General features: G+C 38.6%; 1 protein-coding gene across 5 annotated transcripts in view; it reads left to right on the top strand.

The window, feature by feature from the left end:
- LOC133459492 (A disintegrin and metalloproteinase with thrombospondin motifs 7) overlaps positions 1 to 14,489 on the top strand; it is a 142,531-nt gene that overhangs the window by 25,678 nt on the left and 102,364 nt on the right. For all 5 annotated transcript variants that reach the window (XM_061739486.1, XM_061739506.1, XM_061739477.1 and 2 more), the window contains exons 3-4: positions 3,340 to 3,523; positions 5,718 to 5,917. In XM_061739486.1, the coding sequence (XP_061595470.1) occupies positions 3,340 to 3,523; positions 5,718 to 5,917 (384 nt within the window). The remainder of the gene's footprint in view (positions 1 to 3,339; positions 3,524 to 5,717; positions 5,918 to 14,489) is intronic.

Here is a 14,489-nt window from a genome sequence, read left to right as displayed (position 1 = left end):
CCAAAAATGTATGCATAATTAGAAGTTTGTTTTTAATGACGGCTGCGTTGTAGTCTATGATGTTGACGGCTAGTTGTCAACACTAACTACTTAGCACATAGTTCCTTCCATGAATTTGACACAAGTTGTGAATAAGAGCATAATTACTCTTATTTGAAACATAATATGCTCCAAGTGGGCCACCTTCACACCTGCACCATTCAAGGTCATCCTGGTAGGGTGGTGGCTGGCGTTGCAGCACAACCCCTTCACCCGTTGGGTTATCTGTCTGAACTGCCTAGATGGGACGAGGTTAGGCTAGCGACAGCTGGCCACGGTAACTTTCTGTGAAAATCGACAGTCCTCAAATCAGCTCTGGTAGCCATGATTTCAGATGTTTCGGTATCAGGATCTGAAACACGGTCTGAGTCAGCCAGAAGGAAAGTAAGGTGATGCTACTTAGCATAATATTAACATGAGCTAAGTTAAAACAAAAAAAAGTGTGTAGTAACTGAATTTAGTTTTGTGTATTTCAGCTGATTGCCAGATTTGTTCAAAAACCTATGAGCGATGACACAGGGTTTAAAAAAAAAAGCTGCTAGCATATATTCCACAAAGTTCAGTTTTTTTTTGATGCTTCTCTGATACATCTACTAATTACACTCATCTGCATATATCTGTGTATCTGTCAGCTCACAGCATCTCCTGACTCATCTCTCACATCATAACATGCGCAGGAGGGGATGGGATTTGAAGCTGGTTTATCTCTGTCATTGAATGTGTTAGCTACGCATTCCTCTTGTAGCACATTTCATTCCAGTTCTCCTGTCTGAGCGTGTCTGAGCTGAAGGAGGGGAAGGTGAAGAGGGTGGTCCACGGTGAAAGTAGTAGACTAATGGAATCAGTTTCTGACTGTGATTTAACTTGCAATGACTCACCAAAAGTTTGATTTAAACTCAAGACAAAAAAACATTTTCTCACATTTATTCCTTAGTTTCATAGCAAACTTAAGGCACTGAACTATTTATTTAGTTTTACTGGATTATATTTAATAGCGGAATTGGGGAAAAACATCATCTCAGGACAATCGTTGAACATTAAAACGAAAAGGATATTTTGGTTTAAGTAAATAATTCAATTTTAATTGGCACAGATGTTTGTGTATTTTAGTTTGGCTTAAGAAAAAAATGAGTTTATTACAAAAAATATTTGTTTATGCACAAATCCTTTAAAAAACAAAAAAAAAACAACACTTCAGAAAACCTGTATTTTCCTTGTAATAAAAAGTTATTCTTCAGCCAGCCTCTTTGCATCATATCCAACCAGTTGACACTCATCATTAGACATGGAAATTAAATGATATTAACCAGACGTGACCCAGTCCTGAACAGCATGCAGATCAACCTAAATATAAACTAATATGGAAAAACCATGCGTAGCAGGTGAAAGAATGCAACTTAAAAAAACGCTGGCAAAGCCAAAGTTCTCCGTAGGTCAAATGTTTAAAAGAATTGCGAAAAAGGAACTAGAAGAAATATTCAGCCCAAAACTCCCAGGCCTTTCACGTTAAAAAAAGCCAAAATTAGTTAGTCTTTGCTTTCTTTGTCCTATCCTTTTTTCAGAGCTCCATTCTGACACCAACCATACAAGAAACATAACTATTGCATGCAGCAGCATTTATTGTTGTGCAGATTCCAGACTGAGTTTTTAGGTTGTAGCATTCTTGTGTTTGCATACTCTTTACTACATATCACTTGCGGTTATCGCTTACTGTTATAATTATTTGGCAAGATTACAGCAGCGCTTAAAAGTAGTCTTTCTACTGTTTTCAATTATATGCTCCTCTGCTCAGTGAGCAGCTTTATCCTTGCACTTTGCTTGATAAGTATGATGTGAATCTTTGAAAATGTCACATGATCTTTTCTACATAACTATTGCAAGCTGCAGCATTTATTATTGTACAGATTCCAGACTGAGTTTATAGGTTGTAGCATTCTTGCCATGACCCATAAACTGCAGGAATCTGGCATTTCTTCTTCCCCAAGGATAACATTTTGACGGAAATATGCATATATATGAGCGGAGTAAACTAAATATAGTTTATTTTTAATGTGATGTGATGTCTTTCTAGTTGTATTATAGGAAAAGGTCTACTGTACTGGAAATAATATAATAATTTACTCAAACAACATATTTTTTATTTTATTTAGATGCACTTGGTTCCAAGTTCAATGTAAACATACATGATTGGAAAGTTCAGAGATCAGAAGATAAAACCAATCAGCTGAAGTGATTGCTCAAATCACCAATTCATCACTTAAGAAGGAAAATAATATCAATAGTTCCTTAAAGACCATCATTTTCCCTGTTTCTCTCAAGTAATCACACCCCTCTGCTGATGAAAAACAACTCTGATCTACTGGTAATCGATATATCAGGACCCATTTCTAACCTTCCACTTCTCTGAATATATTTTAACTTTTTTTTTATAAACAACTGAATGGCATCTTTCACTGTACACCGTACAAAGGGAGGTTCAAGAATACAGAAATAGATCCAGATGTCAAGAAAAGAAAAAAATGTGAGATGAAAGCAACAATGTGTACAAGTTGGGGTTTTGACTTTGGGGGATTTCTGGTGTGGTTCTCTGTTTTAAATGCAAGCCCTACCCACAGATAGTGGTACATGTGGATGTATTTACTAGTTGAAACCCAGTACAACCAGCAAAGAAATAAAAGCCTGAGGAACCAACAGAGACTACTGTAGATATCAGTCTACACCAAATTTCGATGCAGCAGTGTAGTAAGCTGTACTTTAACCCATGTGCAAGTAAACATGGATGAAACTGAGCAGAGGGAGTGGTAATATGTGCTTTAAAAAAATAAATGAATCCATAACCTGTATCATTACTCACTTGAAAGCCTTGTTCAACCATCTAGTTGAACAAAGCTGCTGGTCATGCTATTGTCCTCAGAAAGAAACTGCTGTTTTTTCATTGCTGTATGGTTAACTTGAGGATAAAGCACTCATAGCTCTGTCAGAATAAAAAAATAAAAAGTGTTTATGAAGGCAACAAAATCTTTGGTGCGCATACAGTCTTTTTTCAAAAGATATGTCATGGAAAATTAGAATTACTTATAAAAAACAATTAAATTTGACATTAAAATACAAACAATAAGGCTATGAAAATAAAGTTAATGAAAACTGTCAAAAAAATAAATAAAAATGTCACATTGTGTCAGTATTTATTGCCAAATGCCAACATTCATTTTTTTAAATGTTTTATCTGCACTTATTGGTGTGTAAATCAGAAGTGAATTGATTGAGGAAAAACTGATGTGAAGGGATTTGTTTCTCCAGACTGGACTGTTCAAGTTGTCTGATGAAGAGCTCTTCATTCAGCCTCTGGAGAAGTCCAGTGACGAGACCTCAGCACTGCAGGCCCACGCCATCTACAAACGCCACGCAGGGCCCGCCTCCCAGCCTCCGCTCACTCCAGCCAACTCAGGGAAACACACTCTCAATGGCACCTGTGGAAACAAGGGTAAATGAAGTCACATGAACTCATCCATGTTTTTTATTTAAGCCTGTTAGAACATCCTGTCTTGTGGTTTATGGCACATGTGAGAATTAGTCGGCATAAGTAACCTGATGTATTCACAGCCTTGTCCAGTGATAACTCAGACGTTGAACTTTCTTGTTTCGTTAATGTATCTGAGGCTAATAATCTGCAGTGGTCTGGGGAGTGAAATGTAGCCGTCCATAAATCAGCTACTTAAAATATTCTGTGCTGGCTGAATTTACCCTGATAGACGATCAATGACGTTGGGATGTGCTTCAATGTTGTGAGTGCATGATAGGGAAATTAAACAGCTTTTGAGACAAGAATCTCTTCCAAATCATGAGTATCTTTTAAAAAAATCAACGCAGCGGTCCATGGGTGACTCATTAGGGATTTCTGCTCTTTAATGGACCACAGAGAGACTTTTAGATACAAAGCAAATACAAGTTTGTTGCAGATAAGTGTGAGATTTGTGATTCTTCTTCTGTATGTTTAATCATAGCCTTCTTATTATCTGAGTGGATGGATGCTTTCCCCCACATCACTTTTCCTGTGGGCCTGACATCACAGATGTTGTGTGTAATGGTCTGCAGTTTGAGCTCTATTCGGTAATTCTCATTGATTGCTGATGCGCTCCGTGCTGCTCTCTCTCTCTTTTAATGACTTGACTTGCAAGTACGATGATTTCACTGGCAGAATTCATTATACTGGCTGTATCTCTGGGTCTGACTGTTCACTGTAGGTTCTTACTCACTAATTCTTCTTTTCTACCTAAACTTGTTGAAGATGCATACAAAGCCAGACAATTGATCCTTGAGATGAACCTCTCTTAAAAACAAATGATGCTTTAGGTTTTCTTATTTTTGCTTTGATCACTTATTTAGACCATTTATGCTGGTGCTTTTGACTAACAAATTTGAGACTATTCATCCATAATGCAAAAAGCTAATTTCAGCAAACTGTTGCAAAGAAAGTTTCAGGTCATCATATGTCTTTATACAAAGTGTTGAACTGAAGTGAAGAAGTATGCTCAACCTGTTGTTTAGTAACTCTAACACAAGATTGATGGTTGATTGCTCTTACAGGCAGCATCACTGAAAATGAGTTTTAAAGGATACAAAAGTCGGCATGATTCTCTGAGGTAATACTGAAATATCTGTTACATGTTCTTTAAAAAAGCATATTTTTCAACCATGCCTTTGCACCCCTTTTCACAGCAGCTGGTTTTAAGGGGGTGGAGTTGGCAGGTTTGAAACAATCCTGGGTCTATTATTAGATGGTAAAAAGTATAAATCTTTGATAGGAAGAGATTGCAATATATGTTTGCAGCAAAATTACAAATAATAAAAGCAGAAGGTAAAAATGTGATATGGTGGATAGGGTCCCTACAGACGAGCCGAGGGGATTTTAACTTTGTAAGTTTACAGAAAGGACTGCCGCCTAGTTGTGGGTCTGTACAAGTCAACTACTAAAGTCAACTGCTAATGTCAGTGAAACTAGGGTCAATTGACATAAATTGAAGAGAGTGTATGGCCTCTGAATCAGTACTTGGATGTACTGTATATGCTGGAAGCAGAAAGCAAGAACTCTTCTTCTTTTGCTCGACATCGGTAGCAGATTTGCATGGACTTGAGTTTGCAGCGAATCTATGAAGATTCCTGTGCAAACAGACCTTTTCATACACTTTCTGTACATTTGCAAATCTGAAATTACCTCTGTTTGACTGCAGGAACCCTGCCCACACTACCACGCAAAGGGAATGACAATACGAGTCTTTTTTTTAAAAATATCTAATACTCCAGAATCTGCAAATCTGAATGGCGCACATTTTATAATGCCAGGGTTGTGTCACCTCAGAGTTTATGAGAAGGGAGTCCTTTCAGACACCCAAATATATGAAGTCAAGCTTTGAAAAAAATAAATGTTTCTGACTTCTTCCCTTCAAGGCTACACAAGGCAAAGAGTGTTTTTATTCTTTTTATTTTCTACGGTCACATTGTAGATCATACCATAAAGCGGTCTTGTCTTTAATGAGCTGTTGTCAAAAATATATTTTCTTGACGACAAAAAAAAAAAGGAAAAAGTTTTAAAAAGGAAAAAAAAAAATTATTTATACAAGTTAAAGACATTTGTGACAGTAAGAGGGTTTTCCCGTGTATTTTTCTTTTATCTCCAGATTCCATCGGTACTTTTGAAGACATTGAGAAGCAGAGGGAGAGGTGGGAACGTCGGCAGCAGAGAAGGAGGAGAAGAATTCATCAACGGTCAGTGAGCCAAGAGAAGTGGGTGGAAACGCTGGTGGTGGCTGACCCTAAAATGGTGTCCTATCATGGGAGCAAAGCTGTGGAGAGCTACATCCTTGCTGTCATGAACATTGTAAGTACTTGACATTACCAATGTCATTAATGTTACATTTACCCAATTATTCATGACGTTAGAAGCACACTTTGATCAGCATTAAGGTATCAATTTGATTAAGATTTAGTACATTTTGAAGTCAAATCAATACCTTAAACTGTATCATATCATGCCAGAGAGGAGGAAAGAGGGCAAGCGATTTTTGACTCGTGGTGATTAGTGCAAAGACTCTTTTATGAAAGTGAATCGTGGAGGTGAAAGCGGAGCTTCAGGGCTATGAAGATTCCTCCTTTGGCCATCTAGGAAAGCCATGAAGACTTGCTCCCGTTGCTGCCTTTCAAATAGAAAGTAGTCTTATGGTTGGTGCAATAGTTCAAATGATGCTATAATCTCGTGAGTGAAAAAAAATCACTCAAATATTTCCTGTGTTTTTAAAGGGTCATCAATAATATTTGATTCATAATCAAGAGAATATTTTGCCACCTTCACCTTCTCCTCACCATCAGATAGCCATCCATCCCGTGAATACACTGTAAAAACTCAGTATTCATACAGAGGCTGGGTCCTTTGCACTGGAAACAAACATAGTTGGGTCTGCCTGCCCTTGGCCAAGCTCATTTGCACTTCTGTGTCACAAGCAAAGTTGCAGAAAAGTACATTGAAGTTTTAAAGCAACATCAGCTGCACTCAAGATCTCTTCTTTTTTAAGGAAACCTTCATACATTTTTCAGCAAGATGATGCAAAGCCACATCTACACACATTACAAACCCATGGCTGCAGATGAAAACTGGGATGCCCAATATGTGTGGAATTTTTCAATCAAATATAATTCAGTTTGCAGAATAGGATTTCACAAGAAAAGTCATCTCAGGTTGCTTTGCAGGAAAATGAAATGAAAAATGTAATATTTCAACCCTGGACTATTGGGCACCCTAAAATGTGTTTGCACGAAGAATGGGACAAGGCACCAGAAAAGACAAGTGGTACTGTGTGCCGTGGTGTTTTCAGCACAATAATCTTATCTATTGTCGTGAGAGGGAAAGTCAGCATTGCCAAGGTGTAAAATCATTATGTGCAAATATTATAGTGTGTTGCAGGCCTGAAATGCAGGAATAGCAATGTTTCTGTTTCACTTGTTCACAAAAAATAAAGTGAGACTGAATTTGGTAGCGCTGCAGGGAGTCGATGTTTCCATTGAACTTAATATTTCTTTGCATGAGCGTAACTCTCCTAATTCTCTCGCTGTATCTTGTCCTGCTAGAATTCTCTTCAAAACAACAAAAAAGAAAATCTTAACTTTGAAGAAGATGGACGAAAACATCTTTGGTCTTTTAAAAATGATTGCGATTGCTGCAACCGCTGTTGGGAAAATAGATGAAGGCAGCGGATGATCATTCAAACAATTATTCAGGGGTGAATAAAGTAATACATAATGATTAAATAGTCTTATAGCACAACTACATCATATTAATGAGAAACTAGATTTATATGACTAGATTGACCGGCTACGTCACATCTGTCACTGCCAGAGATGTGGAAATGCAGAAAAAGTGTTTTCATTACACTTCTGCAAAAACTGCATTATCAAATTGCCTGAAAAACCAACTCCTGGAAGCTTAAAAAGGTTTTTGTGATATTTGGTAGTTTTCATTACAGGTTTTCTTTTTTGATATTTGGGGTTTTGTGCAAATCTAGAGGTGATGGAAACACTAAGGAGTGTTAACAAATGAAATGCCATTAAATTGATGAGAGAAAGCATAAATGTTTTATTTATACCATTGACAGTACAAATAATAAAGAAGTAAATGCAAGAGTCAAGATGAATATTACATCTAGAAAAATACAACAAGCTTTGTTGCATAAATGGACATAAGATGATTATTTCCAGTCATTTATTTTTGCTTATTTCTTATTCACATTAGTTTTACATGTGTCATACACACCAAACGATTTGTAATGACCTTAGAATAGAAAATAAATGTATCGAAAGTACCAAATGCACACTCAAACAAAATGACATTGCCTTAAGTCTTCTGATCGGGTTAATTTTTACTGGCTGTCTTTGAGCAGCAGGATGCTTCATGACACAACATTCAGATGTCCAGTGACTGTCATGCAGGAGAGTGCTGGGTGTGTCTGTGTGTGTGATGACACAACATTCCTCAGTGATGAGTGGTGGGCCAGGCTGGCAAACATGTCAGATATATTTGCTCATCTCAATGAACTGAACACAGAATGCAAGGCCAAATCAAAATCCCGCTCACAGGCACAGATGAAATAACTGGACTCCATTCAGAGATTCACCTCTGGCGTCAGCATCTGGAAAGTGGTAACCTGACATGTTCCAGCTCACCCAGAAAGGGCAGGATGTCGGCACCACCGCACCGTGTGAAATAATGGGTAAACATCAGAAACTCTTTTGAAGTTTTTCCTGTCCCTCATCCTTCACTGATGAACGTGACTGGGTTAGAGACTCATTTAGCTCAGCAGCAGTTTTAGGAAACAAACCGGCTATGAATTTGCAGGTGGAACAAATTAAACTGAGACAAGAACACGCTTCAAAGCCAACTTTGCTGCTCTACCCTCGGGCAGCTTTTGGTAGCTGCTGACGTTCTGGTAAACAGAGCTAAAACAACACAGCTTCCATTTTCCACAACACATCTATGTCAGCTGATCTTTTCAACCATGAATGCAACAAAAAAACAGAAGCCGTGAGCTGTTGAAGAAAAGACCTGTGTGCTGTTCTTCAGTTCATGTCAGAGTTCAGCCTTTTCAGTCTGCACGTGTGGGCTTTAAAGGCCATGTAGAGCCTTCCAGCGAGAAACAGCTCATGAGAGCAGTAAGTTTCATCATCTTGAATGCTGCAGGCTTTCCAGAGAAATTATCATCCAGTGTGGGCAGTGAAAGTCCTTTGATTTATGGTCTGGGGGGCCTCTGTGCACTCTACAGTACATACCATGTTGTGACAATGCACATCAGAAAAGTCTCAGTCGAGCGTCGATGGACAGTGCTGTACAGTTGTCTTAGACACACGGTTTAATCAGAGCAGTACATTCGGCCGGCCATGTTGGATCCTCAGAGACTCTCTCTTTGGATTGACAGTGAGAAGAGAGCTTCCTGAAGTCATTGATTACATTTTGTGTGCGTGTGTGTCTGATATTCCCTGTCAAATTGTTCTTTGTGCGTCTTCCTGCCAGCCTGGAGACTTTAATCTCTGTCTACACTCTCATTGTTTGAGATCAGACCCACCGCCGTCATGACATCTAGAAATTCAATATTGTGCTGTGCTGTCTCGCAGACGCAGAGTGAAGCAGAGACTCATCACACAGCCGTGACAAAGAGAGAGAGACACTGGCAAGGAGAATATAACAAAACTTTGATAAATAAATCATGACAAGAATTTTTCCAGATGTTTTGAAATTTGAGGTCGGGTGGTTCAGATGTTAATCATCATCCCAGAGTTTTTGGGTTATGCTTCTATATTGTTGTGTGATTGCTTTAACCTTCTTTTATCTTTTTGTTTTTAAACATTTATGTTCTAGTTTATCACAGTTTTATCACTGCATACTATAATGGGGGTCAGGTGAACAGATCCGTTTTCTGCTATTGATGGGGACTCTTGTAAGCTTTCCACTGCAGCGTTTGCTGTCAGAGGAAAGGATATCAGGAAAGGGAATTCTCTGACAGAATAGGAGAGGGCTTAACAGACTTACCAGACAATAATACACAGAGGATGCAGCCATTATTCCCGCTTCCTCTTATGGCCCTTTTTACTCTTACAGCTTTGAACTTGAAAGCCTCAAACAATTTGTCTTTGTCAAAACAATATTTCAGAGCTTCAAGGGGAGCTGCCTCTTGCCCATATCCAAATAAAAATGTCATCATTTTCCTCAGCCACCAGTTGCTCCATTATCTCATCATGGACACTTTACAACGGGTTCATGTTTTTGTGTTGTGCTGAATGATTTATGCAGAAGAACTCGGACAGTTAATGTAGTTGGAAATTAAATGAAACGTCTTACATCAAAATACCATCCAGAGTCCTCTCATGTACTGACTGTGTGGATATTCCTTGTATTTTCTGATGTTTGAGGACATACAGCAAAGAAGAATGCAATAAAAATTGTGCAAGCACTACTTAGACTAGTCCAGCAGAAAGTGCTCGACTAGTTTAGGTGCAAAGGTTCGGCTGTCAGGCGGTAGCTCTGCGTCACAGTTTTCTCGTCGCGGGCTCCTCAGGCTATGCACGACTCCCCCCGATGTGTTCATCAGTGTGTGATTGTGTGATTATTAGAAAAACTGTGTGTGTATAGAAAATAAATCAGTGTAGACTGTTGCAGACAAATACTTCTGTATGGACGTGTGTGGATGGGCGGCTTACAATGTGAAGCTTTTTGATTGTTTGACAAGAATAGAAAAGCTTGATGTCCCAGCATGCACAACAACATCATCTAGTGTGACAGACAAATATGTCTGTTCAGGTTTGCTGAATTGTTTGTTCAGATGTGCAACAAAATACTCACCGTATAAATCACTGTCTGTGAATGGTCATGCAGCTTTTTTGATTAAAGGAATCATTTATGCTCTGCAGGAGGAAATTTGTACTCAGGAGGTTGAGTGTTCGTACTTTTGTGTCTGTAGGAGGAATATTTGTGCAGATGTTTGAGTGATTTGAGAATCACGACGGTTGAGTTGCTTCACATTTATGAATGCAGTTATTTTATTCTACTGAACTAGCCCTCCTCTGTTTCTCCTTGGCGTCAGTGTGTAGCAGTTCCTTCAGCGAATGTTTGAAATTCTTTTTAAACACTGAATCTCCCTCTTCAGTATTCCAGTGTCACGCTTGTTTCGGGCCAAACAATCTGAAAGATTCATTGTTCAAACAAAGGCTGGAGCCTCTTGAACTTTGAAACATTGATAATAAATGAATGAAAGTTTGAATAAAAGCCTGCGGGTTTAATTCTTTTACATAATGAGACTGCAAACACTTTCGTAAATGTTTGCCTTTACTTGATGATGAAACCTTGCTGATCAGGGGAGATCCTGTGAAACTGCAGAGGGGACTACATACAGACACTGTATCCATAACTTCAAGGACACCTTTAACTGCAACATTTCTCATCCCCTGACTTCAGGATATGTTGAATCTGACACTATCAGAGCACGAACATATTTGTAGTTGTTCAGAATAGAAGTAGAGGATAAGTGAGGTTAATCATAGGCTTCTGCAGAGTTCCTCTTTGTTCTGTGTGTGAGAAGTGACGGGACCAGTCATGGCAAGAACAAGAGATCAAAAAAGAGATGATTTCCTGCATACTTTGTCATGTGTTAGACTGTCCGACCTTTTGGTGTCACGGTTCTGGCTTCTTCATTCCAATATTAAGGGTGATCCGTCTCCACTGTCCACGCCTCCATCCCATATCCTACTTTTTATAACACAGGTACTTCACTATCACATGCAACCTCAGATCAAGTCATTGACGAACAGTAAACCGGGTTATTTTTATCTTATACTGGCACAATCCGGTAATATTTTAGGCCTGGGGCATAAACTGATAAGACAATTCAGTCATATTTTCATAGTTCGTAATGAAGTAGTCATTTTTAGATGACGATGTTTAAATTTTTTAAGTTTTCTGAAAACAAGCTAGAAAATAAAGCCTTGAGAACTGTTTGAAAGGTTAATTATTTGAGATATTTGTCTGTGATTAGAGTCATAACGATTTTAAATCCGAACATTAGTCAGATACTTTTACCACAAAGTAAAAAGAAATTGAGCTGAATTATACTAAACCTCTGATGTTTTTACTGTTAATGTCCTCAAAAATGTGGTTCCTCTGAATAATTTAAATGGCCTTACATGTTTTGTTCATGAAAGAAATGACGGAAGGAAAACTAAAGACTCAAATAAAAGAATTTAAAAAGAAACCTCTGAAATATGTTAAATTTATTTTAACTATCCATTTGTCTTGATATAGAATCAATTCTGCAGATTTTTCCAGGATTTTTCTAAAATGGCTATTTCTGTAGAACATATTTTCTGTACTGACAGCTACTTGCTGGCATTTGTTTCTTTCATTGTTACACCAAAAGCATTTCATATAAATTGAGTTATTTTATCTTAGTTTGAGCCTGCTGGTCTGCAGGGATCTCTCAGGTTTGCTCGGTGTCCCTGTGCTTTCATGGATTTTCAGTCTTCCCACACACCTAAGATATGTGTGTTTTGTTAATTTATGATTCTGAGGAGGCTGAACATAAGCTAGAATCATTTTGACCAGTGACTTTCTGCAGGACTAAGCAGCAAGGGCATTCAAAGCCAAAAATGTGAGGAGTGTTGCATTCCCCTGGCAGTGACATATTCCAGGTTGTCTTAGATTTCCTCCAGTCCCTTAAGTATAACCTGGCCTGGCAATTGATATTTAGAGGACAAATCTCTTCATTCATACACGTCCTCACCGTCGAAGCATTAAACAAACCACGGGTGTTGCACAACGCACCTATCATAGTCATGTCAGGTGCAGACAATAGGATTATTTTTGGCCATCTTGGTGCAATTACCGGGGAGTTGCGAGCACAAAGCTCGGTAAATCCGTCCAGATCAATCATCTGAATCCCCCGTCTGATGTGGACAGAAAATTTCACATAATTACAACTGCAGCGGGGCCAGTTACAAAGATCAGCTCGCTTAAGCCTCTCAGGAGCTAAATTATCATCTTGAATTTGTCTTGGGCACAGAAATTGTTGTAAATCTGCCCATACATCTTGTCCCGAAGTAGAGCTGAGACAGCAGTACTGCTTTCAGACAGAAACCCCATTTATTTAACAATTCTGCAGCCTGAAGGAGGGAGAAAATGTGACCATTCTGATGGACCTTTGGATAATATTAAATTAATGCTAACTAACATTCACTCTTTTGTGCTAAACGGGATATTCAAGAACACCAAGCCTCTTCTTTCCTTTCACCTGACTCTTCAGGCCTAAATCCATACTACTCACTTAGCTGCAGGACTGAGAGCAGACGGTTGTCTCAGACGAGACTTGGACACAGACTTTATTGTCATTCAGAATGCACCAGTTTATAATGAGCGAAATTACAATGCATTGGGCTCAGGACAAGACATGAAAGCCTATAAAATTAGAAAAAATCAAACAGTAAAAACACTGTGGTACTATATGGTAGTTAATGTGTTACCAGTCGTGCAGAAGATACTCAAACTATAGAACTACAACTATATATTTGGCAATTTTTGATATAAATTACTACAAACAGGAAATACAGATGTATTTTGAGGGCCATATGACAAAAAAAAGAAGAAAGAAACGCAGTGTGAGTGTCCTGATATCGAGCAATATGACAATATAGCAGCATGGATGAGTCACATAGCAACATGAATGTGTAATGTGGCAGCATGAATGTTATTTTGAGTTCAGCAGCAGATGGTCTGGGGAAAAGCTGTTACAGAAAAGGTTTCTTGTCAGACAGAGGTATAGATTGGTTTTTAGCTTGACCTGTTTTGGCTGACTGCTGCAGCCGTCCTCCGAAGTGTCATCTGATGGTGACAGCATAACGTCCCAACGAACATAAACCCGAATGAAACGTCTTCACAGACGCTTTAACATGATGATCACTGACACCGTGATTCTCTTTTTCTATATGAAATAGTATATAAATCATTTGCAATGTATTTTAATTGTTGCTTTTTTTCACTTGCTCACATGTACCCAATGAAAGCATCCAAACATCAAACATCTGCAGCCGTTCACTTTTCAATGCAGAGTCATCAAGTTAACTGTTGATTCTGTGCTTTCGTCACAAGTTGGAGAATTTTCAACTTTCACATGGAGAGGGACAGTTTTTAAGCGGAGCCCCCATTCAAAGAGTCAGGGTCCTGGTTAAGATGTGAATAAAGACAGAGCGCAGCAAATCTCGTAAACCCATATTTTATCCCCAATAGAACATGAACAGCATATCAGATGTAGAAACTGAGACATTTTGCCCTTTCATAGAAAACTTTAAATTGAGGAACATTTTCGTGATATTGTTTCACATTTTTTCTATGGGGTTTCCCACAAAATAAAGCACGTCTACCCGTCTTTACATCTGAGAGTCTGCCTCTTTCCCCGTCATGTTACTGACCTGTTGCCAATTTGCCTAATTAGCCGTAAAATGCTCCTCCTGTTGTTTTGGAGTTGTGCCAATTGCAATTCCAGCCTTGTGTTGCTCCTGTTGCAACTTCCTTGAGATGCATCGCTGTCATCAAATTCAAAACGAGCTGATAACATTTTGGAAGTTGTAGTTAAACACGACTTGTCTACTGAGCATGAAGAAATCTGTGTGTGGTCCATCAGCCTCACTTATCAGAGAAACTGATTTATTTGACATGAGCAATCAACAGTTCTTTGATTTTGTTATTCAGTTTCTTTTTTAATGTATTTACAATTTTGTCCTTATTCCTGAATAAGTGCTCTGATTATTTGTGGGAAGAATTGTCGTGTGATGCGTCTCACTGACTTATTTATTTGAGTTGGTACACTGTCTGGTCACAACAAACTACACGTTTTATAACTCTCCTGGGGGGAGAAGTGTGC

Source organism: Cololabis saira, chromosome 2 (genome assembly GCF_033807715.1).
Source record: "Cololabis saira isolate AMF1-May2022 chromosome 2, fColSai1.1, whole genome shotgun sequence".
Lineage (NCBI taxonomy): Eukaryota > Metazoa > Chordata > Actinopteri > Beloniformes > Belonidae > Cololabis > Cololabis saira.
This window is presented reverse-complemented; position numbering and strand designations above follow the sequence as displayed.